Source organism: Desmodus rotundus, chromosome 4, assembly GCF_022682495.2.
Source record: "Desmodus rotundus isolate HL8 chromosome 4, HLdesRot8A.1, whole genome shotgun sequence".
Lineage (NCBI taxonomy): Eukaryota > Metazoa > Chordata > Mammalia > Chiroptera > Phyllostomidae > Desmodus > Desmodus rotundus.
In genome coordinates this window covers 133,175,800-133,198,818 of record NC_071390.1, presented here as the reverse complement: position 1 = coordinate 133,198,818, position 23,019 = coordinate 133,175,800, and the positions used below count along the sequence as shown (strand labels likewise).

General features: G+C 35.6%; 1 protein-coding gene across 1 annotated transcript in view; it reads left to right on the top strand.

Annotated features, from left to right (window-relative positions):
- The window catches only part of ANTXR2 (ANTXR cell adhesion molecule 2), a 151,955-nt gene extending 138,744 nt beyond the window's left edge, over positions 1-13,211 (top strand). The window contains exon 17 of the mRNA XM_024579148.4: positions 11,285-13,211. Coding sequence (XP_024434916.1) covers positions 11,285-11,323 — 39 coding nt within the window. The 3' untranslated portion in view covers positions 11,324-13,211. The remainder of the gene's footprint in view (positions 1-11,284) is intronic.
- The last annotated feature ends 9,808 nt before the right edge of the window (positions 13,212-23,019 follow it).

Here is a 23,019-nt window from a genome sequence, read left to right as displayed (position 1 = left end):
TTGAGATACCTATTTTTATACTGATTCCTGCCTACAGCCTTGCACTGCCAATTCCTTGCACTCTCAGAAGTCCCATGAGTTGTAGAGAAATCTTTCTCAGTTCTCCTGCTCCCAGATTTCAAAAGGCTGTTGTCGCAGGGCTATTTTTCTCATTATTCTTGCCATGCCCAAACTCTCAGCAAGCTGTTCCCTTTCCCCTGGGGAAAGCCCCATGTGTCCTTGAAGAAAGAAATATTTCTCTACCATCCTGTATTTCTCCCAGACTTCGGTTGACTACTTCCTTGATCTCAAGGAAAACCTGATGTGCTCCCTCAGCTTTCCTGTCACTTTCTTTGCTTTTGGCAGAGTTCTGCCTTGAACTTAGAAAAGGCTGTTTTAGTCTGTAGAGATTTCCTTTTATTACATAGCTTTTTGTTTGCAAATATCAAATATTTACATGGTTGCATTTGATAGCATATAACAAGATCTATTCAAAGATATCTTATTTATATCCTCATCTACTTCACTAATTTTGTTTTCAAAACAAATTTTCTTTTTTTCTCTTTGAAAATATAATACATTAGTTCTAGTCTATTTTCCTTTTTTGTAATATAAAATACAGCATCATGTGTGTGCTATATGCAGCTTGATTGTTTCCCCTAATAAATCCTGATCATCACTTCACAATAATGTGCACAGATTTTCCTCATTTGTTTCAACAGCTGTATATTATTTGTAACATTTCATTATTTATCTGGTTTTTATGTACTATTAATCTTATCCCTACTTAGGGATATTTGGGTTGTTTTCAACCTTTTATTAATACCAGTAATGCCACAGTGTGCATGTGCAAAACTTATTTTCTGTTTTTCTGTAAGTTGAATTTGTAAATAGCTTTTAAACTATTGGTTTAAAACCTAAGACATAATTAGTACCCTGAGATAAGGAAGAGGGAAATTATTCCTATACTGCCTATGAGATGCACAAACAAACAAACGAAAAACCTTAGCCAACTAAAAAGATACGTGGAATTCTTTCCTGATTTTACATATACATCTCTTTTGGGCATCTGCTTTTTGTTATAACTTATCACGAGGCCCAAGAGAAGGTATTGCCACCAGTGATATGTGGAGAACTCTAACTCTAACTCCCTCTCTTTCTGTCTCTCCATACATATGTATATATATATATATATATATATATATACACACACACACACACACACACACATATATACATATATATATACATATACATATATATATACGTATACATATATATATAATTTGAAAGTAATAAACTAGAGGGGTCAATTCTTATATTATTATTATGAAGTATGATGGGTTATGTGTTTCATTAACATCCAATTATATGCCTGAATTTCAAGAAAAATTAAGGGACTTGAATACATGCAAAATAAATGTTAACAGTATATGTAGAGTTACTAAAATTTTGCAGGTGTCATAACAGAACAAAGAGGAAAAAAACTGAAAGTCAACTGTCAGGCAAACTCAGTAGTTTCCTTCGTAATATCTACTAAATATCCGTATGGTATGTGGCCTCCATTGTAAAATGGGACATTTATATATTGGACATTCGTTAGAAGAGAGTATGTGGAGTTTATACCTCAACTCAAAATCTTGCAGATTTATTTTTAGTGGAGGATAGCACAGATTCTCTCATATTATACATAATAATTTATATATGAATCTCTCTATATGTATATATGTCACACATACTGATAGATCCCTTAGATATATGTCATGTCATATGCATGAGAGAGAAAGGTGATAGCGTGTGCTCTCTCTTCAGCAGCCACAGAAATATCTACTCAAAGAGCCTGCTATGTCCTCAAGTTGCCATTTGTTCCTGATACTTGGGTTTTCCTGGAAATTTCCTCTTCAATTGTCTTTTGTGCATTTCTTTTGTATCTGTGCTTTGTATGCAAGTTTAAATTTGAATCATTATTTACTACTGCACAGAGCATGAAGGTTTAGTAAACTCTCTGAGGTGAGAATATAAATAAATCGTCTATCTATGTTTGAAAAGTCTGAACTAAAGTGCAGTTGTATGCTTCAGCTTGTCCATGGATATTTATGAGGTGAGCATAATACTATAAAGGTTTTAGCAGTGAAATATATCCTGCACAGATAGCTAGTAAAGGACCTTGCAAGTGTTAATGCCAGCAGAATTTTAATGCTGAAGAGATGGGAAACATGACACTTTCTCTGGTTAATGCTACTCTTACTGGCCACAGTGAAAAGGAATGGGTGAAATCCATTTTCAAATATTGCAACAGAGCTGGAGTCTATATTCTTAACCAGCAAATATGTCCACTCCTACTGTTGTCTTGTTTTCATCTCTTTGTTTGGTTAACCGCACAGCAGTAACAGCACCAGGCAGTTTTCTTTTGGGCATCAGCTTCTAATTCCTACTTATTATGAGACCCAAGAGGAGGTATTGCATCAACATTGGTTTCCGAAGAAATGCAATGAACTTCTTATTCCAATAGATACTTGCTACTGCTTGAAAAGCACTTCAGTGAAGTTAATGCTGACAGACTGTAATTGTGAACTTACCGTAGCCTGTGTCATGACCAAAGTTTCGCTGCTAATAGACCCTTGGTACCTTCTGTTCCTTTTATACTGAGGGAAAGTGAGTTATGGGGTAAAGCTTCTGCACAGAGCTCTACTTTACGAGATGAATTGGGATGTTAATACATTTCCTGTTTATAAAGAATAATATTGTCTTATTTTTCCTAGCAGCTTAAGAAAATGAAGTTAAGCATTCAGTCTTTAGACCTAGGGGGATTTATTCTTATAAAAGAACGTGGGATTTTAAGAACAATATACTTTCAACATGTTTGCATGTATAATCCTCAAGTTCATATTCATTACCTATGTTTACTTAGTTTGGGTTAAGTTCAATTTGATCATCATTTGAAATCAGCTATCTTGCAATGTATTTTAAGGCCTGCGAGAATTAGAAAAGGCAGCAGAGAAGGGAAGTAGACGTGATATGATCTGTTTATGTAATGTAGGAGTTGAGGTAATATATTTGTTGGAGGTTTTTAGAGGTTTAGATGAATCTGGGGATTTATGAGGAATAGCCAGCCTGGAAACCAAAAGGTTGCCAGTTCATTTCCTAGTCAGGGCACGTGCCTGGGTTGTGGGTTTGGTCCCTGGTCCAAAGTACCAGTACGAGAGGCAACACATCGATATTTCTCTCATATTGACATTTCTTTCCCTCTCTTTCTCCCTCTCCCTCTCTCTAAAAATAAATAAGTAAAAAAATCTTTAAAAAAGAATTAAGGAAGTAATAAATATTAATTTACATTTACTTATACCTAGTCTACTTTTAAATAACTACTGAGAAAAATACACAGTAAAAATTCAGAATAAAAATAGAGAAAAAATCACGGGCCAAAGTCAATATACAGCTATACTAGAAAATGTTCACTGAGGGTAGCAATTGCCTTTATTTTTTTATTTTAATTTTTATATTTTTATGACTTTGGAAGAGGCCATCAGTTGAGCCAAGAGGCAAGAATTTCTTTTTTTGTTGTATTTTTTCCATTACCACTATCCCCCTTATGCCCTCTTCCACCTCCACCCAGCCTCCTTCCCTCCACAATCACCACACTATTGTCTGTGTCTGAGTGCTTTTCCTTTTTGCTTAGTTCCTCCACCCTACAAATTCCTCCCCTCCCCTAGAGCTGTCAGCTTTCTCTCTATCTGTGAGTCTGTCTCTGCTGTGATTGTTGGTTCAGTTTGTTCATTAGACTCCACGTATGACTAAAATCATATGTTATTTGTCTTTCTCTGACTGGCTTATTTCACTTAGCATAATGTTCTCCAGTTCCATCCATGCTGTCACAAAGGGCAAAATTTTCTTCTTTTATATAGCCAAGTAGTGTTCTACTATGTGAATGTACCATAGTTGTTTTATCCACTCATCTACTGAGGGACACTTGGGCTGCTTCCAATTCTTGGCTATGGTAAATACCACTGCATTGAACATGAGTGCTTACATTCTTTTGAATTAGTATTTCAGGTATTTTCAGATAAATTCCCAGAAGTGGAATTATAGGCCAATATCCCTGATGAACACAGATGCTAAAATCCTCAACATATATTAGCAAACCAAATACAGCAATACATCAAAAAGATCATACACCATGATCAAGTGGGATTTAGTCCAGGGATGCAAGTTTGATGCAACATTGTCCAATCAGTAAACATGATACATTACATAAATAAAAGGAAAGGTAAAATCCACATGATCATATCAATAGATGCAGAAAAAGCATTTTTAAAATCCAGCACTGATTTATGACACAAACTTTCAGCAATGTGGGAATAGAGGGAACATACATACATATAATAAAGGATGTATATGACAAACCCACTGCCAGCATCATACTGAGTGGGCAAAAACTGCAAGCATTCTCTTTAAGATTGTGAATAATACAGGAGTGTTTGCTTTCACCTCTCTTATTCAACATTGTACTGGAACTCCAGACCACAGCAATCACACAAGAATACATAAAAGGCATCCAGTTTGGAAAGGAAGAAGTAAAATTGTCATTGTGACACCGTATATAGAAAGCCCTAAAGATTCTACCAGGAAAATACTAGAATTGATAAATAAATTCAGTAAAGTAGCAGGATACAAAATTAATATCCAGATATCAGTTGCATTTTTATATGCCAATAATGGACTATCAGTATGGGAGATTAAGAAAACAATCCCATTCACGATTGCTTCAAAAATAATTAAATACCTAGGAATAAACCTAACCAAGGATATAAAAGACCTGTACTTGGAAAATTATGCCCCTGAAGAAAGAAATTAAAGAAGATTCACATAAGTGGAAGCACATACTGTGTTCATGGATAGAAAAAATTAATATCACGAAAATGTCCACACTACCCAAGGCAATCTATAGATGCAATTGCTTTTAGAACATCATGTAAATCTGAGCTTTTTGAAAGCCAAGGCACAAAGAGAAAGACTGAGTTATACAGTTGCCATTATATAATAAAAGAAAAGTACATGAGCTTACCAAAAGTGACAAGCTTTTTTTCTAGCTAGCTCTGAACTCTAAGAATTTATCCCTTAATATCAGTTTCCTCAGTAGCAACTTGTCAAAATGCAAAATTCTCTTCACATGACCAAAAGTTGAAGTGAATGCTATAATGTCATAAACCTAGGAAGGCATTTCTAAAGAGAAATAAAGAAACCAAGTCTAGGTAAAAAAGATAGATTAGTGGCCAGCTGATTTACCATAGGCATGAATATCCTGAATAATAGTTATTAAACTACAATTTTAGTGCAAACAAAAAAAATCTCATACTGAATTGCAATTTTAAAGGGTAGATGAGAGTGGAGCTTCTTGGGTCAGATTTAGATCGGAGATTTGCAGTGCCCACTGGCCCCCTTGTGTGCCACTCCAGCCTCAGTGTCCCCCAGGCACCGCGGAGAGCCCACGGGACATTGTAGACTGCAGTATGAAAAAAAAAAAAACAAACACTGAGCTACAGAAGTAGATTCACTTAGAACTTCCCTCTCAAAGGTAGTTTTTGCCAACTGATCAGGAGAGAAAGGATTCCAAAGTTATTGCTGATAAGTGCCTGAAGATGAGTATTTTTTGTTGACTGAATAGAGAAATATATGTCCTAGGTGCTGGGCATGTGGTTAGAAGGCTTGATGTGGTATGAAAATGGAAGAGCTTCCCTAACATTTTTATTCAAATATAATCAACTCCAGTGTGCACAGGGCTTGAAGTAAGCTGTCTGTGCATACACATGCACACACACACACCCACATTTCAAAAATTAGATCACTGATTGTGACCTGTGCAAATGCTTGAACAGGTATTTTATGGAAACTCTTAGACTTGTGTACCATGAAAATGAAAACGCTGACTGTGGATTATAGTATTTATCAATTCCACGCCCATCCACTCATGAGTAGAACTGCATCCGGGATGTTAACCATCAAATACAACCCCAGCACTGATAAACATTGAGCTATGGGAACGTGGAGTGCTGCAAAATCTTGACATAGTTGGTAGTTGGCAGTGATTTGGGGTGTAAGGAGTGGACAAGTTCCTGGGCTGACTTTTAAAAACATATAGATGTTTAGAAAGGATTGGGTTTTTGCTGATTAAATTTACTCTTTCAAAACTAAATTTTTAAACTATCAAATATATGAACATACAGAAAAGGTATAAAATAGAAGCCTTAGGCAATTCCATGCATAGAACGTTGGCGTACTGTTCATTAGCTGTCTTTTACTCTTTAGATATATATTGTATAATAACAACTATGTATATATATAATTTGGCATTTTTGCACTTAATTTTCCTACATTTTTAATTTTCCATTTTAATGGCTATACAATGTTTACTTAGATAATTCATAATTATTTAATTATTCTGATTGTTGGACAGAAATAAATATAAATTGACTGGTTATGTTTTTATTATTATCAAAACACTATGGTAAATATTCTTAAATCTTTGTCTAGATATCTTGTTGGGCTGAATCCTGTCATGAAATTGCTGAGGCAAGGAATATAAGCTGTTAAAAACTATCACCATATACACTGCCTACTATATAGTTTTTAACACTTTATATTTCCACTAGCAATAGAAAGTTCTTTTCTTTCCATGGAAGCTCACTAATTAGGTAATGTGATTAATATAAGTTTACATAGGACAGCATGCCTTAAAAGGGAGGCAGTTTTAGTCCTTTCGAACCATATTTTTTATTACGTAAAATGTTGTCATACCAAGACCATAATATAATGATGTCAAATTTTAATATGTAAATGGACTTCTAATATGTCACAAACATTTTTAAGTTGGTAAACATGGCATAGTAATCTTGTTTATAGTTAATTTTCCTAATTGATTTTTTAATGTATAGGTAAGTAAACTATGACCTAGTCAGTCAATATGTAAGTTATCACAATTTGAAGTTAACTTTCTTTAAATGTGTTTGGCTATGCTCTAAACTCAAGAGTTCAATTTTATTTGTTCTGCCTAAAGCTAATTTCTTTAAATATTAAGAAATTTTACTCATAATCTCCTACATCATGCAAAATGAATAGATTTCACATAATTTCATTGCCTCCAAGGAATGCTGTATTCCCAAGGCAAAAGAATGTTCTAATTCATAGTTTGTTTTTAAATGAATGCAGTCCTCAGATACTAATTGAATCCAAGCTTATACTGACTGTATGTCATCATTGTTGCTGTTTATGGCCTAATGACTCATGCAGCGCATTAAATTCATATTGGCTGTATTGATTGTCTAATGGAAAGGCAATCCTTTCCATTAGTATCTAGTGTGGGGGTTGTCCACAGCCTCACAACAACAGTCTGCTCTGACTCTGTCCATCATTTAGATGCATGATTTTATGTCAAGAAAATTGAGAAAAAATATCGATTTAAGAATTCAAAAAATTCACTTCATATTATTTCTTCATGTTAATGATTCTAATATATATTATAATATCATGTTATATTATTCTGTACATATTTATGCCACTGGAGTTCAAATTTTTAAAATTATTTTGTAAAATATAACAAGCATAATATTACTCATTTGTTTTAACTCTTGCTAGCAGAAATCTTGTGTTCATCTATTTTAACATATTACACTTTTAGTGGTTTACTGGAAAGACTATATAGTTCTTTTATCTGATACCACTATTAATCTCTATATGGAGAATAAGGTATTAAAATTATAAATGTATGTCTCTATGTATATTTCTATGTTTTTAGGTGATATTGAATAGTTTTTATTAAGCCATGTAATCAACTTCTTAAAATTTTTTCAGGACTTGTACTATTCATCATTAGAGTAAAATAGTCTCAGAACAATGAACACTAGTAACTACTACTATTTTTTATTCCGTGCAATTCTTTAATGAGTTGTATGCCCCAGCTGTTTTATACGCTTTGCTTGTTACCCTGACACCATACCTTTATTGTGTAGACATTGCAAGCATGAGGACACGGAGTCTTGTAAACCTTGGCATGCCCCACTTCCTGCAAACAAAAATTGCTCTGCACAGTTCTGGCACAGTCTGCTTGCCATGGCACCAATGGCAGCCCAAACATTCATGACCTTGAACATAATTAGCATCATCTCAATGGGTTTTTAAGATACTGAGTAGTATTTGAAGGGCCACAGACACCAAATCACAGCAACTTACAACCAGCATGTGTTGCCTCGATTTTAGAATATTCCGGTAAATTGATGTTAGCAGCTAGCATGAAATAGTCCCCTGGGAGTGAGATGCCTGATGGAATACCGAATACAGTTTTCCTTCTGGCCAATAATTTCTTTTTTTTCTTGATTATACCTTTCTGTCTTTTCTCCTTATTGCTACTGTCTTCTGTTTTTCCATATATGCTTCTCTCTTTCTCCACCATTGTATTCTTCTCCTTTGTAATCAATCCTCTTTTTCTCTCTCAAATTCATACTTATTCAGTATTTGCATGTTTGAGGTCTGGCTCCTCCCCTAGTGGAGGTCTAGTCATTCAGTATTCATTCATTTATACATGCACCATTCATACATTCATCTGTTTCTAAGTGTTTATTTATTACAAGTCTGTTCCACGTTAGATACTATGCAGTAACAGTTAGAGGAAAGACAGATAATAAGTACCTATTTGTTTACTGAGAGTATATCCCAGGCACTGTTCTAAGTGTATATATATATATATAAACACACACACACAGATTTAATCTTTTTAACAGTCCTGAGAGTAGGCCTAATTTTTAATCATCACTTTACTGATGAAGAAACTGAAGCACACAGCCGTTGAATGTTGCCCATGGTCACACAGTCAGTAAGCGCCAGAGTGGCATGCTGTGATTTGGCTGCAGGAGCTTGCAATGGGGGCATTTAGGGGAAAGGAGCCCCACAACTGGGGGAATTAGGCAATGCTTAACAGAACTCCAAGTTACCAACTTTTTAATTTGTGTAAGATGAAAGTACACCCAGACCTTCACAGCTCTTGATAAAAGTGAAAAACACTAAGTCCATGATTAGGAGGGGAGAAGACATGGGGTTGTTTTTGTTAGTAAGTGTGCACTAAAACACAGGGGTGTGTATACTGTGTTTCGCAGGAGGTTTGGGGTACTTGAGTTAATAGACATTTGGCAGCTGATAACCAATACTTAATCCTCAGCTTTGGAAGAATTGAAGTAAGGACCTCAGGGTCAAAATCAATAGGGATTTCTTCTTTTGAGTTTCTATGTCTTTAATTAAACCACACCAAATGAGATGGAAAATCATGTAGGTCTGGAATAATTTAGGCATTGAAGTGGTTTTGAAAATTCAGGAGAACTATGAATCTCACTTTTTAAACTATCCAGTTTCTTAAAGTAAATGAATCAACGTCACCAAGATTGATCTGATGACAGAAGTGGTCAGAAAAGGAGCCTTATATCTATACCTAGTTAGTTAGTGATGAAACTCAAGTAAAAGTAGAGATTCTTGATAACCACTTTGCCCACATTTTTCAGAAGAGAAGAAATTACTTTTTTGGTCCATAAATACATAAGAAAAAGATATCATTAATTCATACTGTTGTGGTTATAATTCCTCATATATTTGTTTGATTCTGGAAAATTGCCAGAAAGTAATATTTTTAATGTTTATCACTATTGTAATTACATAGTCAACATGCGTTTCTCATGGCATGTCTAGTTACACTGTTGTGGCTTGGAAGCACTGCTTTATTGCTTTGATCAAATATTTATTAATTATGCCAGGTTTCTACCTGCTTCCCTTGAATAATAAAGTTTAGAAAAGGATATGTATGAAAATATCTTTAATGTTTTCATGGCATTTGGAGTCATAAATAGCTAGTCTGCAGAAGAGTATATTTTCACTTAATATTCATTCTACAGATCTTATTTGAAGATTCTAGACTGTACAAAAATACAGTGTGAGTGTGTGGCCTATGACCAATGCCCCGCATTTGCCAACAAATTTTGACCTGTTTCTAAGGTGCTCTTCTCTATACTTTTCTCCTACTTCATTTTGCGCAAATATTATTTGTAGAAATTAGGCATAAATTAAGTAATTCAATTGACAATTATAGTAATAATGTTGCTTCCAAAATTATTTAGAAGACAGATAATCTGATGAATGTTTGCCTTCTAGTCAAAAAGCTAATGAAAACTATTTGCTTTTATGCTCTTCTCTTACTTCATTCATTTCTAAAATTTCCAAATTTATTGAATAGTCATTTCTGAAAGGAAAATGGACTAAAATCCTGTTTTTATATTTCAAGTTTCCTTCTTTCACAATGTTTGTTGTTTCTTTTGAATATTACCATGTATTATAAATGAACATATTGCTCACATTTAGGGGGAAATAAAGAGAAGTTCTAATATCTGAAATTAGAAAGCAGGTATTATGAGAAAAACGAAAAATCTCAATGGGGTGACAATCTTGACCCTCAAACAGAAAGCAGTATGCTAGCGTTCGGCCTGCTGAGGAATCTGGACATGATTTATGTAGTACAGTGTATCAGCAGTGTCGTACCAAGCAGAGGGAAGGGCAGGGGGACCCTTTATCACTAATTGGAAACTTGGTTTACTAATAAATTTTAGATTATTTATAATTACATATGAAACAATGTATCTCCACAGCCTTCACTGAACTGCTAAGGAATAGGAATGGCAAAGTCTCTTTGGAAATGTGCAATGCAAATGAATAGTCACCCTTTGGAGAGAACATGTTATGTGGCATGCATTGTGAGAACTGGTGGGGAACAATGGATAGAATCACTAATAAGTCTTGCAAAAGCCTTTTACAAAGGAGAATCACAAAGAGATGGCATCTCTTCCTTTAAATGCCCTCCTCATGTATACATTTTAGAAGCACCCACTTTATATGTTTTAGAAGCACCAAGTTACCTAAAGGAACACCTTCATTTTAATTCATTATAGAAAGAAACATACTTGGTTGTGGCTTTGATATTTTTATTGCTAGGATAGTAACACAATTCTTTAAATAGCAATAAAATATTTCCCTTTTCCAAAGAATTTTTCTGCTCTAATGTCACCATACCATTGTGTAGGTGAAGTTGCTATGGAAAATGCCTCAATGAGCCATAATGCTTTGACTCGAGGAAAAGAAGGTATGACTTCATGTCTCATCTTAACCGTGACCTTACCTTGGATGATTGTTTATTATGTTATGGTAGGAAAACTAGTTGTTCGTATTCTTTTTTATAATTGCTTTAATAAACAATAAGGATTTGTTTCTTTTCTAGGGTCGGTGCATAAACTTCTCCCGAGTTCAGTCTCAGTAAAAGGAAAGGAAGAAGACCAAGAAGGTATGACGATGGGCCCTCTTCACACTGCTGATTTCCGACAAAACGAGAAAGAAATAAGTGCATTTTAGAAGTTTTTGGAAGAGCAACTTTATTCCTCTCAGTCAGGAAAGGTTTTCTCTGCCTTTTGCTTTGCTTACACCAGATATTTTCAAAGAGTTGTTCTGCTCTCTACACGGAAGTTGATGAAACACAGAGGTAACTCATGATTTATGACATTGCAAATAAAGAGGAACATTGATCTAAATGCTATGGCTTATGGAAGAAAGTTTGCATGAATGTGTAGAAGAGGGGAAAAAATTAAAAAACCAACAGCATGATTGATGCCAAAATGGGAACCACGAAACCACTGGCCATGATGGATCTTTAATGAAAGAAGGAGTGTTTGACATGGAAACATGGCACTTGTGTTTTTACAGGGCGAGACTGTGTATCCACAGGCAGAGTTTGAAATTTCCCACCAGGATAAGCGAATAAAGGAGTCCATTGCCTTATATCTCTGTCAGATTACAAAACCCTCCAAGTTCCCCCACAATGTGCCTTACGGGAAGCTTCTGCCTGGAAAATCTTGTCACTCATAACACTGAAAAGTGTACACGCATGATAAAATGTAGACAGGATGCCTCAAGGTATTGGTAGCAAGCAAGATTTTGCCCTTTAGTTTTTGAAGACACCCTTCTTTCACTATGCACTGGGGAAGAAGAAGAAAATTAATGGAGCATTACTCCACGGGAAGACAGCCTCCAACCAGAGATCCTGAATGGAACGTGAGGGCCTCATGAATTGAGAACTTGTCCCTGTGATTGGTAGATTTGCCCTTTTTCTATGTTCAGGGTTTAGTAGTGCATGTAGCATTAACATCTGTATACATACCTAGGAGTTTTGTTTGCTTTTAATTTAAAGGAGGCAATAACCACAAAGCTTCCGCTCAGGGTTTTTCTTTCTCCAAGTCTCCAAGGGCTCTTCAGCATCACAAGCTAGCAACTCTCTTTGCATGAAAATTTCAAAATTTAATTAATATAATTAAAGGCAACAGCAAGCAGCAGCCTGTGAAGATTTTGCTCATCTTTTTTATGCCTTGTGACATTGAATGACCTATTACTGTATGCGCATTACTTGGATTTTGAGGAGGCACTTTACCTTGGATATGATTCAGTAGAGAAGAAAAGACCTCCATTCATCAATTTGAAAGTTAAATTTTCAGGAGGATTGGCCACTGCAAAACGTCGAATGTATGTATTCTAATTTTTTAGAAAAGCCCCATCGTGTCATGTCCACGGTGCCAAATGATGTTTGCGTGAGCGGAAACACTGTGGGGAGGAAGAAGGCAGCAGCTGAAGAGAAAAGCTCAAATGATCTAGTCACTTTCGATACTGTATTTCAGATGGGAAATGGATATTCGACTCGAAACCTGACAAAGTGCGCCTGCTTTGATGTGAACTGGTATAGACAATGACCAGTGGCTGGGTCAGTGGGATGTCTCTCTGCGAGCACAAAGGCTTATCAAATGACACTAAAAATAAGTTCAACAACCATCACATTGGAAGGGAGAAGTCGAACATTTCATGTTTGGCGGGCATATGAGTGCACAAGATGGAAGGAGCGATTTGGAGCAACCCAGTATAATTATCCCCGTTGTGCTCTTATAATGAAAATTTCAAAGGACGGGAGTGATTCTGTTGGTTGGTGTCCAGAATTGTGGCACTGCTCCAAGAAGCCTTACTCACACACACAAATATATATATACATATACACACACATGTATATCTACTAGCTTGAATCTTTTGCTCAAGTTTATTTATGTCACTGGCTGGCTGGATCCAAAGTCATGAGTCTGTCTACATAGTCATAAATAAAATGTTGACCTGTGCCTCTGCTACCCTTTTCTTTAAGCCTACGTAAACTCAAGCCTTACTTGCTTGAATATGTCGTTGTCCTGGTTAGTTTCTGGGACACAATTATATTGAGTTCCCAAATGTCCCTTATGTTCACAAACGATACTGTTGGCAGCGATTATCCATGTGTGCAAGTGTGACTTTGAAGCCAAATATACACCCAATGAGTTCTTGTAGATCTTTGTTCTACATTTGCGCCTGGGTCAGGGCCTATCCCTATTTTCTTAAATTGACTCTTCATTTCTGATCAGTGCACATCCCTAAATGGCATTTATGAGCATCAGGGATGCTTAGAAGTTAAGGCTGTTTCTTTGATAGTTTACTTTGAACTTCTCTAGTATCATATGGCATTTGTATGACACTCGTGTTTTGCTATGTAAGCAATGTAAGTAGACCTCTGCCTCTCAAAGACAAAATAGCTTTCTGTGGATTGTCATTCGTATGAATTTCCAGTTCTAATACTACTGGGAAGAGCTTTCATTGAAAACAGAGGCGATGGTCTATATGTAGTCTAAAAAGTACCATTCGTCATGTTCAAAGACAGATGGACGTTCATTGCACTGAAAGATGAGAATCAGATCTATGTTATGATTTTCTCTGATTAGGCTAACTAGCGAGTGAGAGGACTTCGCTTTAAAGAGAACCGCTTTCTCACTAAATCGAAAACCTCTCCTTTCAAGCAGGAAAATAAAGCCATTTCTATAATTTCAATAACGTTTTATAATTTACATAGAGAAATAATTCCTGTTTAATTTTTTGGACATAATATCAGTCAAAATTTCATTTCTATGAATAAAGGAGTAAGTCTTTATCCATTTGTGTTGCATAAGGTTGCAAAAACAATTAAGTGGGAAATGACTCCTAACTTATGTGTCTACTCTGCCTGGAAAGAAAGTTTTGAAGGCATCTATATATATTTCATAACAATGTCTGTTCTTTATGGATTTGATCCATAAATATTTATCTATCTGAAAACTTTGATACTTGGAATGTTTTCCTTAAAGCATTTGGTGCTCCAAGAAAAAACATTTGGTGCTACGAGCTGCAGCACTGATGCCTTTCCCCAAATTAACTCTATTTTAAAATTTGATATTTCCTGCCCAATGAGACGCGGAGTAAAATGTGAGACCCTCCATTAAGTAGGGAGCAGCATCTGTCACTGTGGATAATTACTATTTTGACAAAAATATATAAGGTTTTAACTTCGTATACTTCAAATCATTAGAGACAAAATGGTTTGCTTATATTTCCCTTGAACTTGATTCTAACCACTTTAAATCATAAATTATTCAATATTTGTTTTTCAAATAAATCTTTACTGAGTATAAGATCTGGTGTCTTGGTGAACTTAATAACTTTATCTGAATATCAATGACCATTGTTTACTGCTCAGGGCAATTTAGTTTATTTTAAAAATTAAAATGACAATCAGTGGTATGCCCAACAAAGTGCCTAAAATCTCTTTCATTGATCATCTTATATATATTATTTAATTTTAAAAGGTCAAAATTGAATTAGATCACTTTTACAAGTATTATAAAGCAAGTGTTATTTTTTTTTCATTGCAAAGCCTGTGGTTAACTTCTACTACGTTTTGCACAGCATCACATTATGTTAGGAAATTTATTCGTGTTTAACTGCTACTAGAAATTTTTGGTGGGTACATGTGCACAGGGGAGAAATGTGTGCATTCTTTATTTTAATATGAGTAGAAATACATAATCTAGAATCACAGAACAACTCTGGTACATTTGTTGTATGTTTAAGGAAAGAAACTTGCAGGTGAGGCTGGAGAATGTTGTCTATTTGCAGGTAATGAAGTGAGTGTAGCCATGTATATAGTCTCAGAGTTAGATTAATGTTTCACTTAGTGAATATCTATGGCCTATTACTGAGAACAGTTTAATTTTAATATATAATTTTAATTTTATACTTACTAGTATCTAATTTAGTGAATTTGACAAGAACAAAAAGTTATTTTCTCTCTCATAATGTCACAAGCCATTTTGTTTTTCTCTTCTACCAGAAGAAAATACTGATAAGAAAGTACACAATATAACATGCAAATTTATATTAAAAGGTGCTTGTTCGGGTTGCTTTGCAAGAACTGTATTAAGGCAAAGTGAGTGTGTGTGTATGTATGCGTGTGTGAAAGAATCTGATGGTAGAGGGCCTAAGACCAGAGACCGAGCCACAGCTAGCTTACTGAAATTGAAAAACTCAGCTTCCAACCAGAGGCTGGAGATGAACTGAAGATAATCTAGTTTATTCCAGCTCTGGTAGCATATTAGTGAACACAGTCATATTGGAGGTTTTTGCTTTTCTGTGTCTCATATTTTTAATGACTTGCTTTATTTGTAAAGCAAGGTAATATTAGCTCTGTAAGTTGCTATTTAGTTATGAAAATTGCATTGAATCATATAGTCCATAATTTGATAATTACCCATAATAGAGTAATTTCTCAATTAATTTCTTTTAATAGAATTTGTCAAAGAGGCAACTGATAATAAAGTTTAAATCTCATGAAATCTCTCAAAAGATGAGTCAAATATTGAGAAATAAATTCGTATATTTTGATCTGACTTTACGGTCTGAGCAAGTGTCACAAAGGCATATGTAAAAATGTACAGAAATTGCTACAGGAGATATATACCACCAACTGTAATGGGCAAGGTACTTTTTACCCTGCAGAATTAAATCATTAAACTCCTTTTTTCGTAGTCAAAATTGGGGAAAATGTTAATTTACAATCACTATGCCTATGTTTCCCATAGGAAGTATTCAATGGGTAGCATTTTATTAAGTAGTTTGAACACAGCTTAGGACATATAGTTTGTTAGAATTGCTAACCTGTCACAAAGTTACCATCATCATATTATAGAAGAAAACTGTGAAAACAAGTTTTTAAAAAGGATCCTTAACATTGTCTCCAAATTACTGTTAAGTTATTTGTATCTTGGATGAATTATATTTGCAAGGTTCTGTCTATGGATAATCCAAAATAATTTGTAGACATTATTAAAATGTACAGTTCAGTAGATTTCAGTTTGGTAGAGTTAACCTTCCAGAATGCAGTTTAACAAGAAGATAGTCTTGCCATTATGCGCTAAAAGGCAAGGTGATTTTAAACAATTTGTATGCAGAACAAAGGAACTGAGAGCTTCCAAAGTCATAGACGATAGAAAAAGCAAATTGTTACACCATGTACTAAATTGAAAGCAAATCTGAACCTCTCAGCATGCGCTTGTACTCCACCATCTGATTTGTATATGTCAGTGGGGAAAGAAAAACTGACAATATAAAATAACATTGGCTACTTATAGCAGATGACACCTGTAAATGGAATTTTTACTAGTTGAAATTCTGATGTGAAATGAGACAATTATCATTATCACTCTAATGTGTTTTTGAGTTATTTTTTATCATTCTCTAATTCTAAAAGTCTGTTAATTAAACAGAGCAATGACAGATCTTCATCTTCTTTAAATACTTTGTTTGTGTGAGGCTGTCACATAGAAAGAAAGATTATATTTTAAACAATATGTTCAAGTGTAAAAAATCTTCAACAAATTCTTAATGTTTAAAAAAATAGGAGAAAGTTCCAGGACTTTAGTAATTAACATCTTGGGATTCTTCATAGGGAGCTGGATATTTCAGAAAGTTTGAGAGGATTTTAAATAATTTTTTAGAAGGATATCAAAGACTAAATTATATCCTAGAATATTAAGAATACTTTTTCTCTACTTAAGGGATATTGATTGGTGTGAGTAGATTAATATGGCACAACACTAAAAACAAAAGAAAATTACCATGACATTAACAATTGTTCATTACCTCTGTGTTCCTGTCACCACCAGAAAATACTGAAATGAGGTATTTATATCAATGATTTTAAAATCCTAATTCAAAATGATAATGGCCAATTCAGAGGTAATTTCAAAATGACTAAATCTATTGAGCGGGTAGAGTAAAAATGGTATATTTCCGAAATTATTCTTTTTTAATGATTTTATTTATTATTACAGAAAGGAGAAGGGAGGGGGAAAGAAAGGGAGAGAAACATTGATCAGTTGCCACCTGTTCAGGCCCTGACCAGGAGCTGAACCTGCAACCCAGGCACAAGCCCCGACCAGGAAATTATTCTTTTAAAATCACAGATAAAATAGAAGGCAAATTATTATTTGTTTCAAAAAATATTTTTCTTAACTCTTCAAATATTAGTCCAGTAAATCTAAACCCAAGGTCTTTAATACATATGTTTGTAATATCTAACTTTGAAAAAAACACTTAATCAATTAAGAAAACAGGGCTTGTATTAGTTCCCTATTGCTCCTACAAGAAATTACCACAAAGTTAGTGGCTTCAAACAACACAAAATTCTTTTCTCTTATAGGTCTGGAGGTCAGAAGCTTAAAACCAGTTTCACTGAGCTAAAAAAATTAAGGGTTGAGTAAGGCTGGTTTTTTGGGGGGTCTGTGACAGGAAAACTTGTTTCCTCGCTTTTTTTTTACCTTCTAGGAGCCGCCTGTAGTCCTTGCCTTTGGATCTTCAGGCAACACGTCACCTCTTTTCTCCCTGATCTCCTTCCTCCCTCTTATAAGAACTGTTGTGACTGCACTGGGCCCAGTTGGATAAACCTGGATAAACTCCTCATCTCAAGTCCCTAATGTAATCTTTCTGCAGAGTCCCTTTTTCCAGGTAAAGTCACAATTCCCGGTTTTGGGGATGAAGACATAGACATCTTGTGGAGATAGTATGAATTTAGTCTACAGTAAAGGTTATAATAATTTTCCGTTCATTACATATTGTCCTTGTATCTGACACCATAAGAAAATACCCAAGTTGAGTTCAACTTTCTCCATTAAATCCTTGCCTTCGCAAATTCTTAAGATACTGTCATCACACAAAATGATTCAAAACGATTCTAGTTTGGGAGCAGTTCTATCTGTTCCCATTCTACTGCTTCATATTTTACCTGAGACTTTTCTCAGCAAAGGAAAAATGCCAGAGGATAAATTCTTAGAAGATTTTTGCCAGATGAAAGCCTCGAATGAGGCTAAAAAGCATATGGGTAGTTCCGTGGCCTCTGGAGCATTTACCTGGCTGAGTTGCCTAAGCACAGAAGTTAACCTAGAGTTGTCCCTGTGCTACTTTCTGCTGTCACACTGAAAGTCTGCTTAGCAGGTACTGAAATATCACTAGCGATGAAAGGCAATTGTTGATGCTCTAATGCTAACATCAGCCATAGACATATAAAGAACCTGATAAACAACTTCTTAAGTTGTTGTTTTAACTATTGTGTCCTAAATCATGTGGTATTTACATATGACACACCCTGTATTTACACAGGTCATTGATTCCAATCTTACCACTCATATATGAGGAGATTATAAATATGTATATGATACCAAACAATATGGTTAGGAACTATATATATATTTGTTTCCATGCATGATGTATATTCCAGAGCATACATTCCACAATAGAATATACATTTCCACAACAGAAAATTCCACAAATAATTATTGAATGCCCACTAAGTAAGGGTTAGGCAATAAGTGGGTCACTAAGGAAGTGGTAATGAATAAGTTGAATTTACATTCTATCAGGAAAAAACACCTTAAGTAACTAGGTAAGAAGTCGAATGAGCATTTGAATGTGTAAGCGCAGTGGTTGCATGTAACAAGAGGATTTAACCGGGTCTAGGGCCTTAGGGAGAAAGTGTTGGAATCCAGAACTTTGAAGGGTAAGGACACAAAGGGAAGAGGAATTACAGAATAGCCAGGGAGAGTGAAAACAGATGGGGCAGGAAGGTGTGGGAAAGGATCAGGAAGTTCACAATTTTTGACGGTATGTATCTTCAGGGTAAAAAGAAGTCATTCCATAGTGTCTGAGTGAAGGTCTGAGGCAGGAAAGTAGTATTATCAGGTTGACATTTGGAAGCAATTGCGGATGAGAGATGAGACCATAAAAAAAAAAACAGGGTGTATCGGAGATCATTCAACATCTCTCTTCAAATCTTAACTTCATTTTGCATTGTCTGGATATTAAATTTCTGAGCTTGTCATAATTTAAATTCCCTTTGAATTATGGGAGCATTTATTTTCCAGTCCCTCAATTAAAACATATTCCCATCAGTTTTAAACAGATGTCATGTGTTTAAAGTTAGAACTAGTCATTCTTGCTCTACATTTGCTTTTTTGTTTTTCTGTCACTTATTCAAGAGGAGTACTATTTTGAATAATTATGCCCACAGTACTACCTCTCCCCCTGCTCCCCACCCCCTGTCTCTATGGGGCTTCTCACCCCTGTGCCTAGATTTCAGTGCTCTGACCTCTGCCCGGTCTCCTGTAGCTGCTCTAGATTTTTCGGCTTTACCCCACATCGGTTCGAGGTGACCTGCTAATGCTAGTACAGCCAGTTCCGCAATGTCAGGGTATCCTTTCCAGAAGACCTAGCAAAATGCACATTACAATGTCACCCTTACTACATTATTCTTGACTTTGGGGGCTTCTACTGCAACTGAGACAAAAATCCCATTGACCATTATGTTATAATTTATTAAAATGGGACTGTTTTGGTGCTGGGGAAACAGCAGTGAAGAGGCACAAAAACTTGGCTTTCATGGATTTTATGTTTAAGTGTGGAAACAGAAAAAAAAAGGCACTTGCAGAGAGATATTCTCTTTCATAAGGTGTTAAGTATATAAATGTGACTCATGCACCAGGAAGAAAATGAAGCAGGATGAGATAAATGTTAAGCAGAAAAGGACTTTCAGTTGAGGGCTCAGGGAAGGCCTCTCTGAAGGCGTGTGAATTCCAGATAGAGGGAAGAGCACATTCCTGTGTCCAGGTACAAAAAAATGAGCTCGGTAAGAACTGGAAGTTGAATGGGGAACTGCAGGGGGTGGAAGAGACAGTGTGGTAGGAGAGGAAGGTGAGGTAGGGCTCTGATAGCCAGGTAAGAGATAAGATTACACTCTGTAATAGAAGCCAGCTCTTGGAGGATTTGAACAGGCTATTGGTCTGTTCTGATTTGTACTAGGAAAAGAAGTACTCTAGCTTCTGGGTGAAGAGTAAATTTTAGGAGGCAAAAATGGAAGCAGGGAGACACGTGTGAAATACTGAGAGATTCTGTTTTTGAAATTCTAAGTGTAAGATCATGTATATATTTTTCAAAGCACAGGAATTAATAATATAGACAAGCTGTATTTCAAGTTGATAATAAGATTATTGATAGAAATATCAGGAAATTAAAAACTTCACACTCTAGTTGTTTATGTACTTGGATAACTGGAAAAATAAATGGCCTCTCTGCCCTTCTTTGGAGTGAACAAAAGAGAATGACAGCCTTTGTCTAAGAACTGAACTCAGTGGCAGGGGAGGGGGGGGCCCGGCTCTTGCAAGTCAAGCTTTCAAAGCTTCAGTTGAGTTCTTACCTGTGAAGTGGGTCTCAGATCCAAGTTAATGAAGTAGTTGGCTACACAAAACTGAATTTCTCAGCATCAAACAAATCTTGGAGTTTTTTTTTTCCTTTCCCCCTGAAATGGAAAAGAAATAAAATGAAAAAGAAAGAAAAGAGGGAGGAGGGCTGAGCAACATCATAGGAGGTTAAGCATAACTTGAGAAAATGACAGAGGACTTTTTGTGTGTATTTTTAGGAATGCAGATGCTCCATCTCATAATTCAGTGGTTTGCTGACTCAGTTTTTTGGTTACTTAAAAGAATTCTTAAAATTAATATAAAAAATAAGCCTCTCTGAAAACTTCCAGAGATATTGAGGACTAGTCAATACAAAAATGATGGGTGGTTTTAAATTAACATATGGATCTTAAGAAGTGAGTTGTCTTCATTTGTTAACTGTTTTTCCCAAGAATTTATACACACACACACACACACACACGTATATATATATGAGTAGTTTTAAAGTTAATAAAACAAAAATCTACTTAAAAATTGTTTAAGTACCTAGTAATCTTAAACTGGACATTAATAAAATTGATAAACTCTAAAATGATAAAAATAAAAGGGATCAGATTCTCCAGCTAAATTTAAAATATAATCACATGCCAATGGTTCTGGAGTTCTTAGGGACACATTATTAAATTCTACACACACAGTAAGAATAGTGTTTATGCCTCTCCTATATTTTGTTACTTTATATAATAGCGCATGAGCACACACACACACACTGCTTTCTAGGAAGTATATTTAGATTTGAAAATGCTATGGGTGACACACAATAGGAACTTATATGTGTTTAGCAATACCAAGTGAAGCAATTTGACATCAAAAATAGTGATTTCTTACCCTGTTTAATGAAAACCAGGCAAACTACCTGAAATATTAATAACTTGCATTTATATATAATTTTAGAATTTTCCAAAGTACTTCCACATGTATTATTCATTATTTTCACTTAATAAGCATGTACTGCCTATACTATATATATATATAATGCTGATTGGATCCAAACCTAGGCAGGATTTAGCATAAAACTGTGGTGGGAGGTTGCAGGTGGAAGGTGGGACAGAGGGCCTTTCCTCAGGAAGAAGTGTTGTACAGCATGAATCCTGAGTGGCCCGTTTAAAAATAAACCCTGATCACATAAAATGAGATTTAATGCTAAATGAGGCCTGTTTTATATGGGCAATCCTACATAAACTCTACTGGTGAGAGTATCTCATTTTGCCGCCACATCATTTTCCATGCATATTAACAGCCTTCCTGAGGAATCAAAATAGTTTTAAATCACTCTATTTGTTGCAAAACATTACTTTGGTCTAACTCACAGGTCAGTTAAGAACATCAAAATGTAATGTTCCCTCAGGGTAAACAAAACAGGATACCATAAAAATGATGAGGTTAAGAAGTTTGACATGATTCCGAGGAAAAAGGGAGGTTTCTGGAGACAGTTGTTTTCAGGGCCAGCTGAAGGGCATTCATGAGAGAGATGACTGCTTTAACACGGAGATTTGCAACCTTTGCCACCTCATGGCACACAGACAAATTACTAAAATTCTGTGGCACACCAAAAAATATATTTGATTTTTTGCCCATCTGACAAAAATACATAGGTATAATTTTGATTCATTCTCACCAGATGGCCATTGTTGTGTTGGCTGTTGCCATTTTTCAATTTGACAATCTAAGGGAAAAGAGGTCAGTGCCCCTGACTAAATAGTCAGGTATTGCATGGTTTAAAAATTGAAAATTGCTGCTTTAACACAGTTCCAGAGGCAGTTAATGTTGAGCAAGAAAAGAAAGAAAACCCAAGACAGTGAAAGGATAGTGAATTCAGAGTCTTAGTTTTAATTTCCGAGGATCATATGGTAAAGTGACTCCTCACAATGTAAAACCGAACTAGACTTAGTTTGCTTTTTTACCTTGTGATAATTAACTGCACCAAGTAGTTATTGTAGTTTGACATCAGTGTTTCCCTTCCATTTTACCAACTGACCTCCACAAAGCAGGTGAAGAACAATGCTGCTCAGGGTAAAGCCAGGCATGGCAACCTTCCAGCCATCCTCAGCGTGCGGGTTTTCTGATAGCCCCTAGCATAGGGCAGGGATGATGTGTTTGGGGCAGAGTCCTGGAGGTAGAGGACAGAAGGACGTTAGTTATGCTTAGTGCCAGCAGTGTGAAGACTGCCCAGAAGAGTGCAAACCGTGCCTAAGGTCAGGGAGTTGATTCTATTGAGAAGAGAAAGGGGCCAAAAACTGATCAAGAAGGTCGGAGCCATACAGCAATTTTACCAGGGATGAAAAGCAATGGTCAGAAC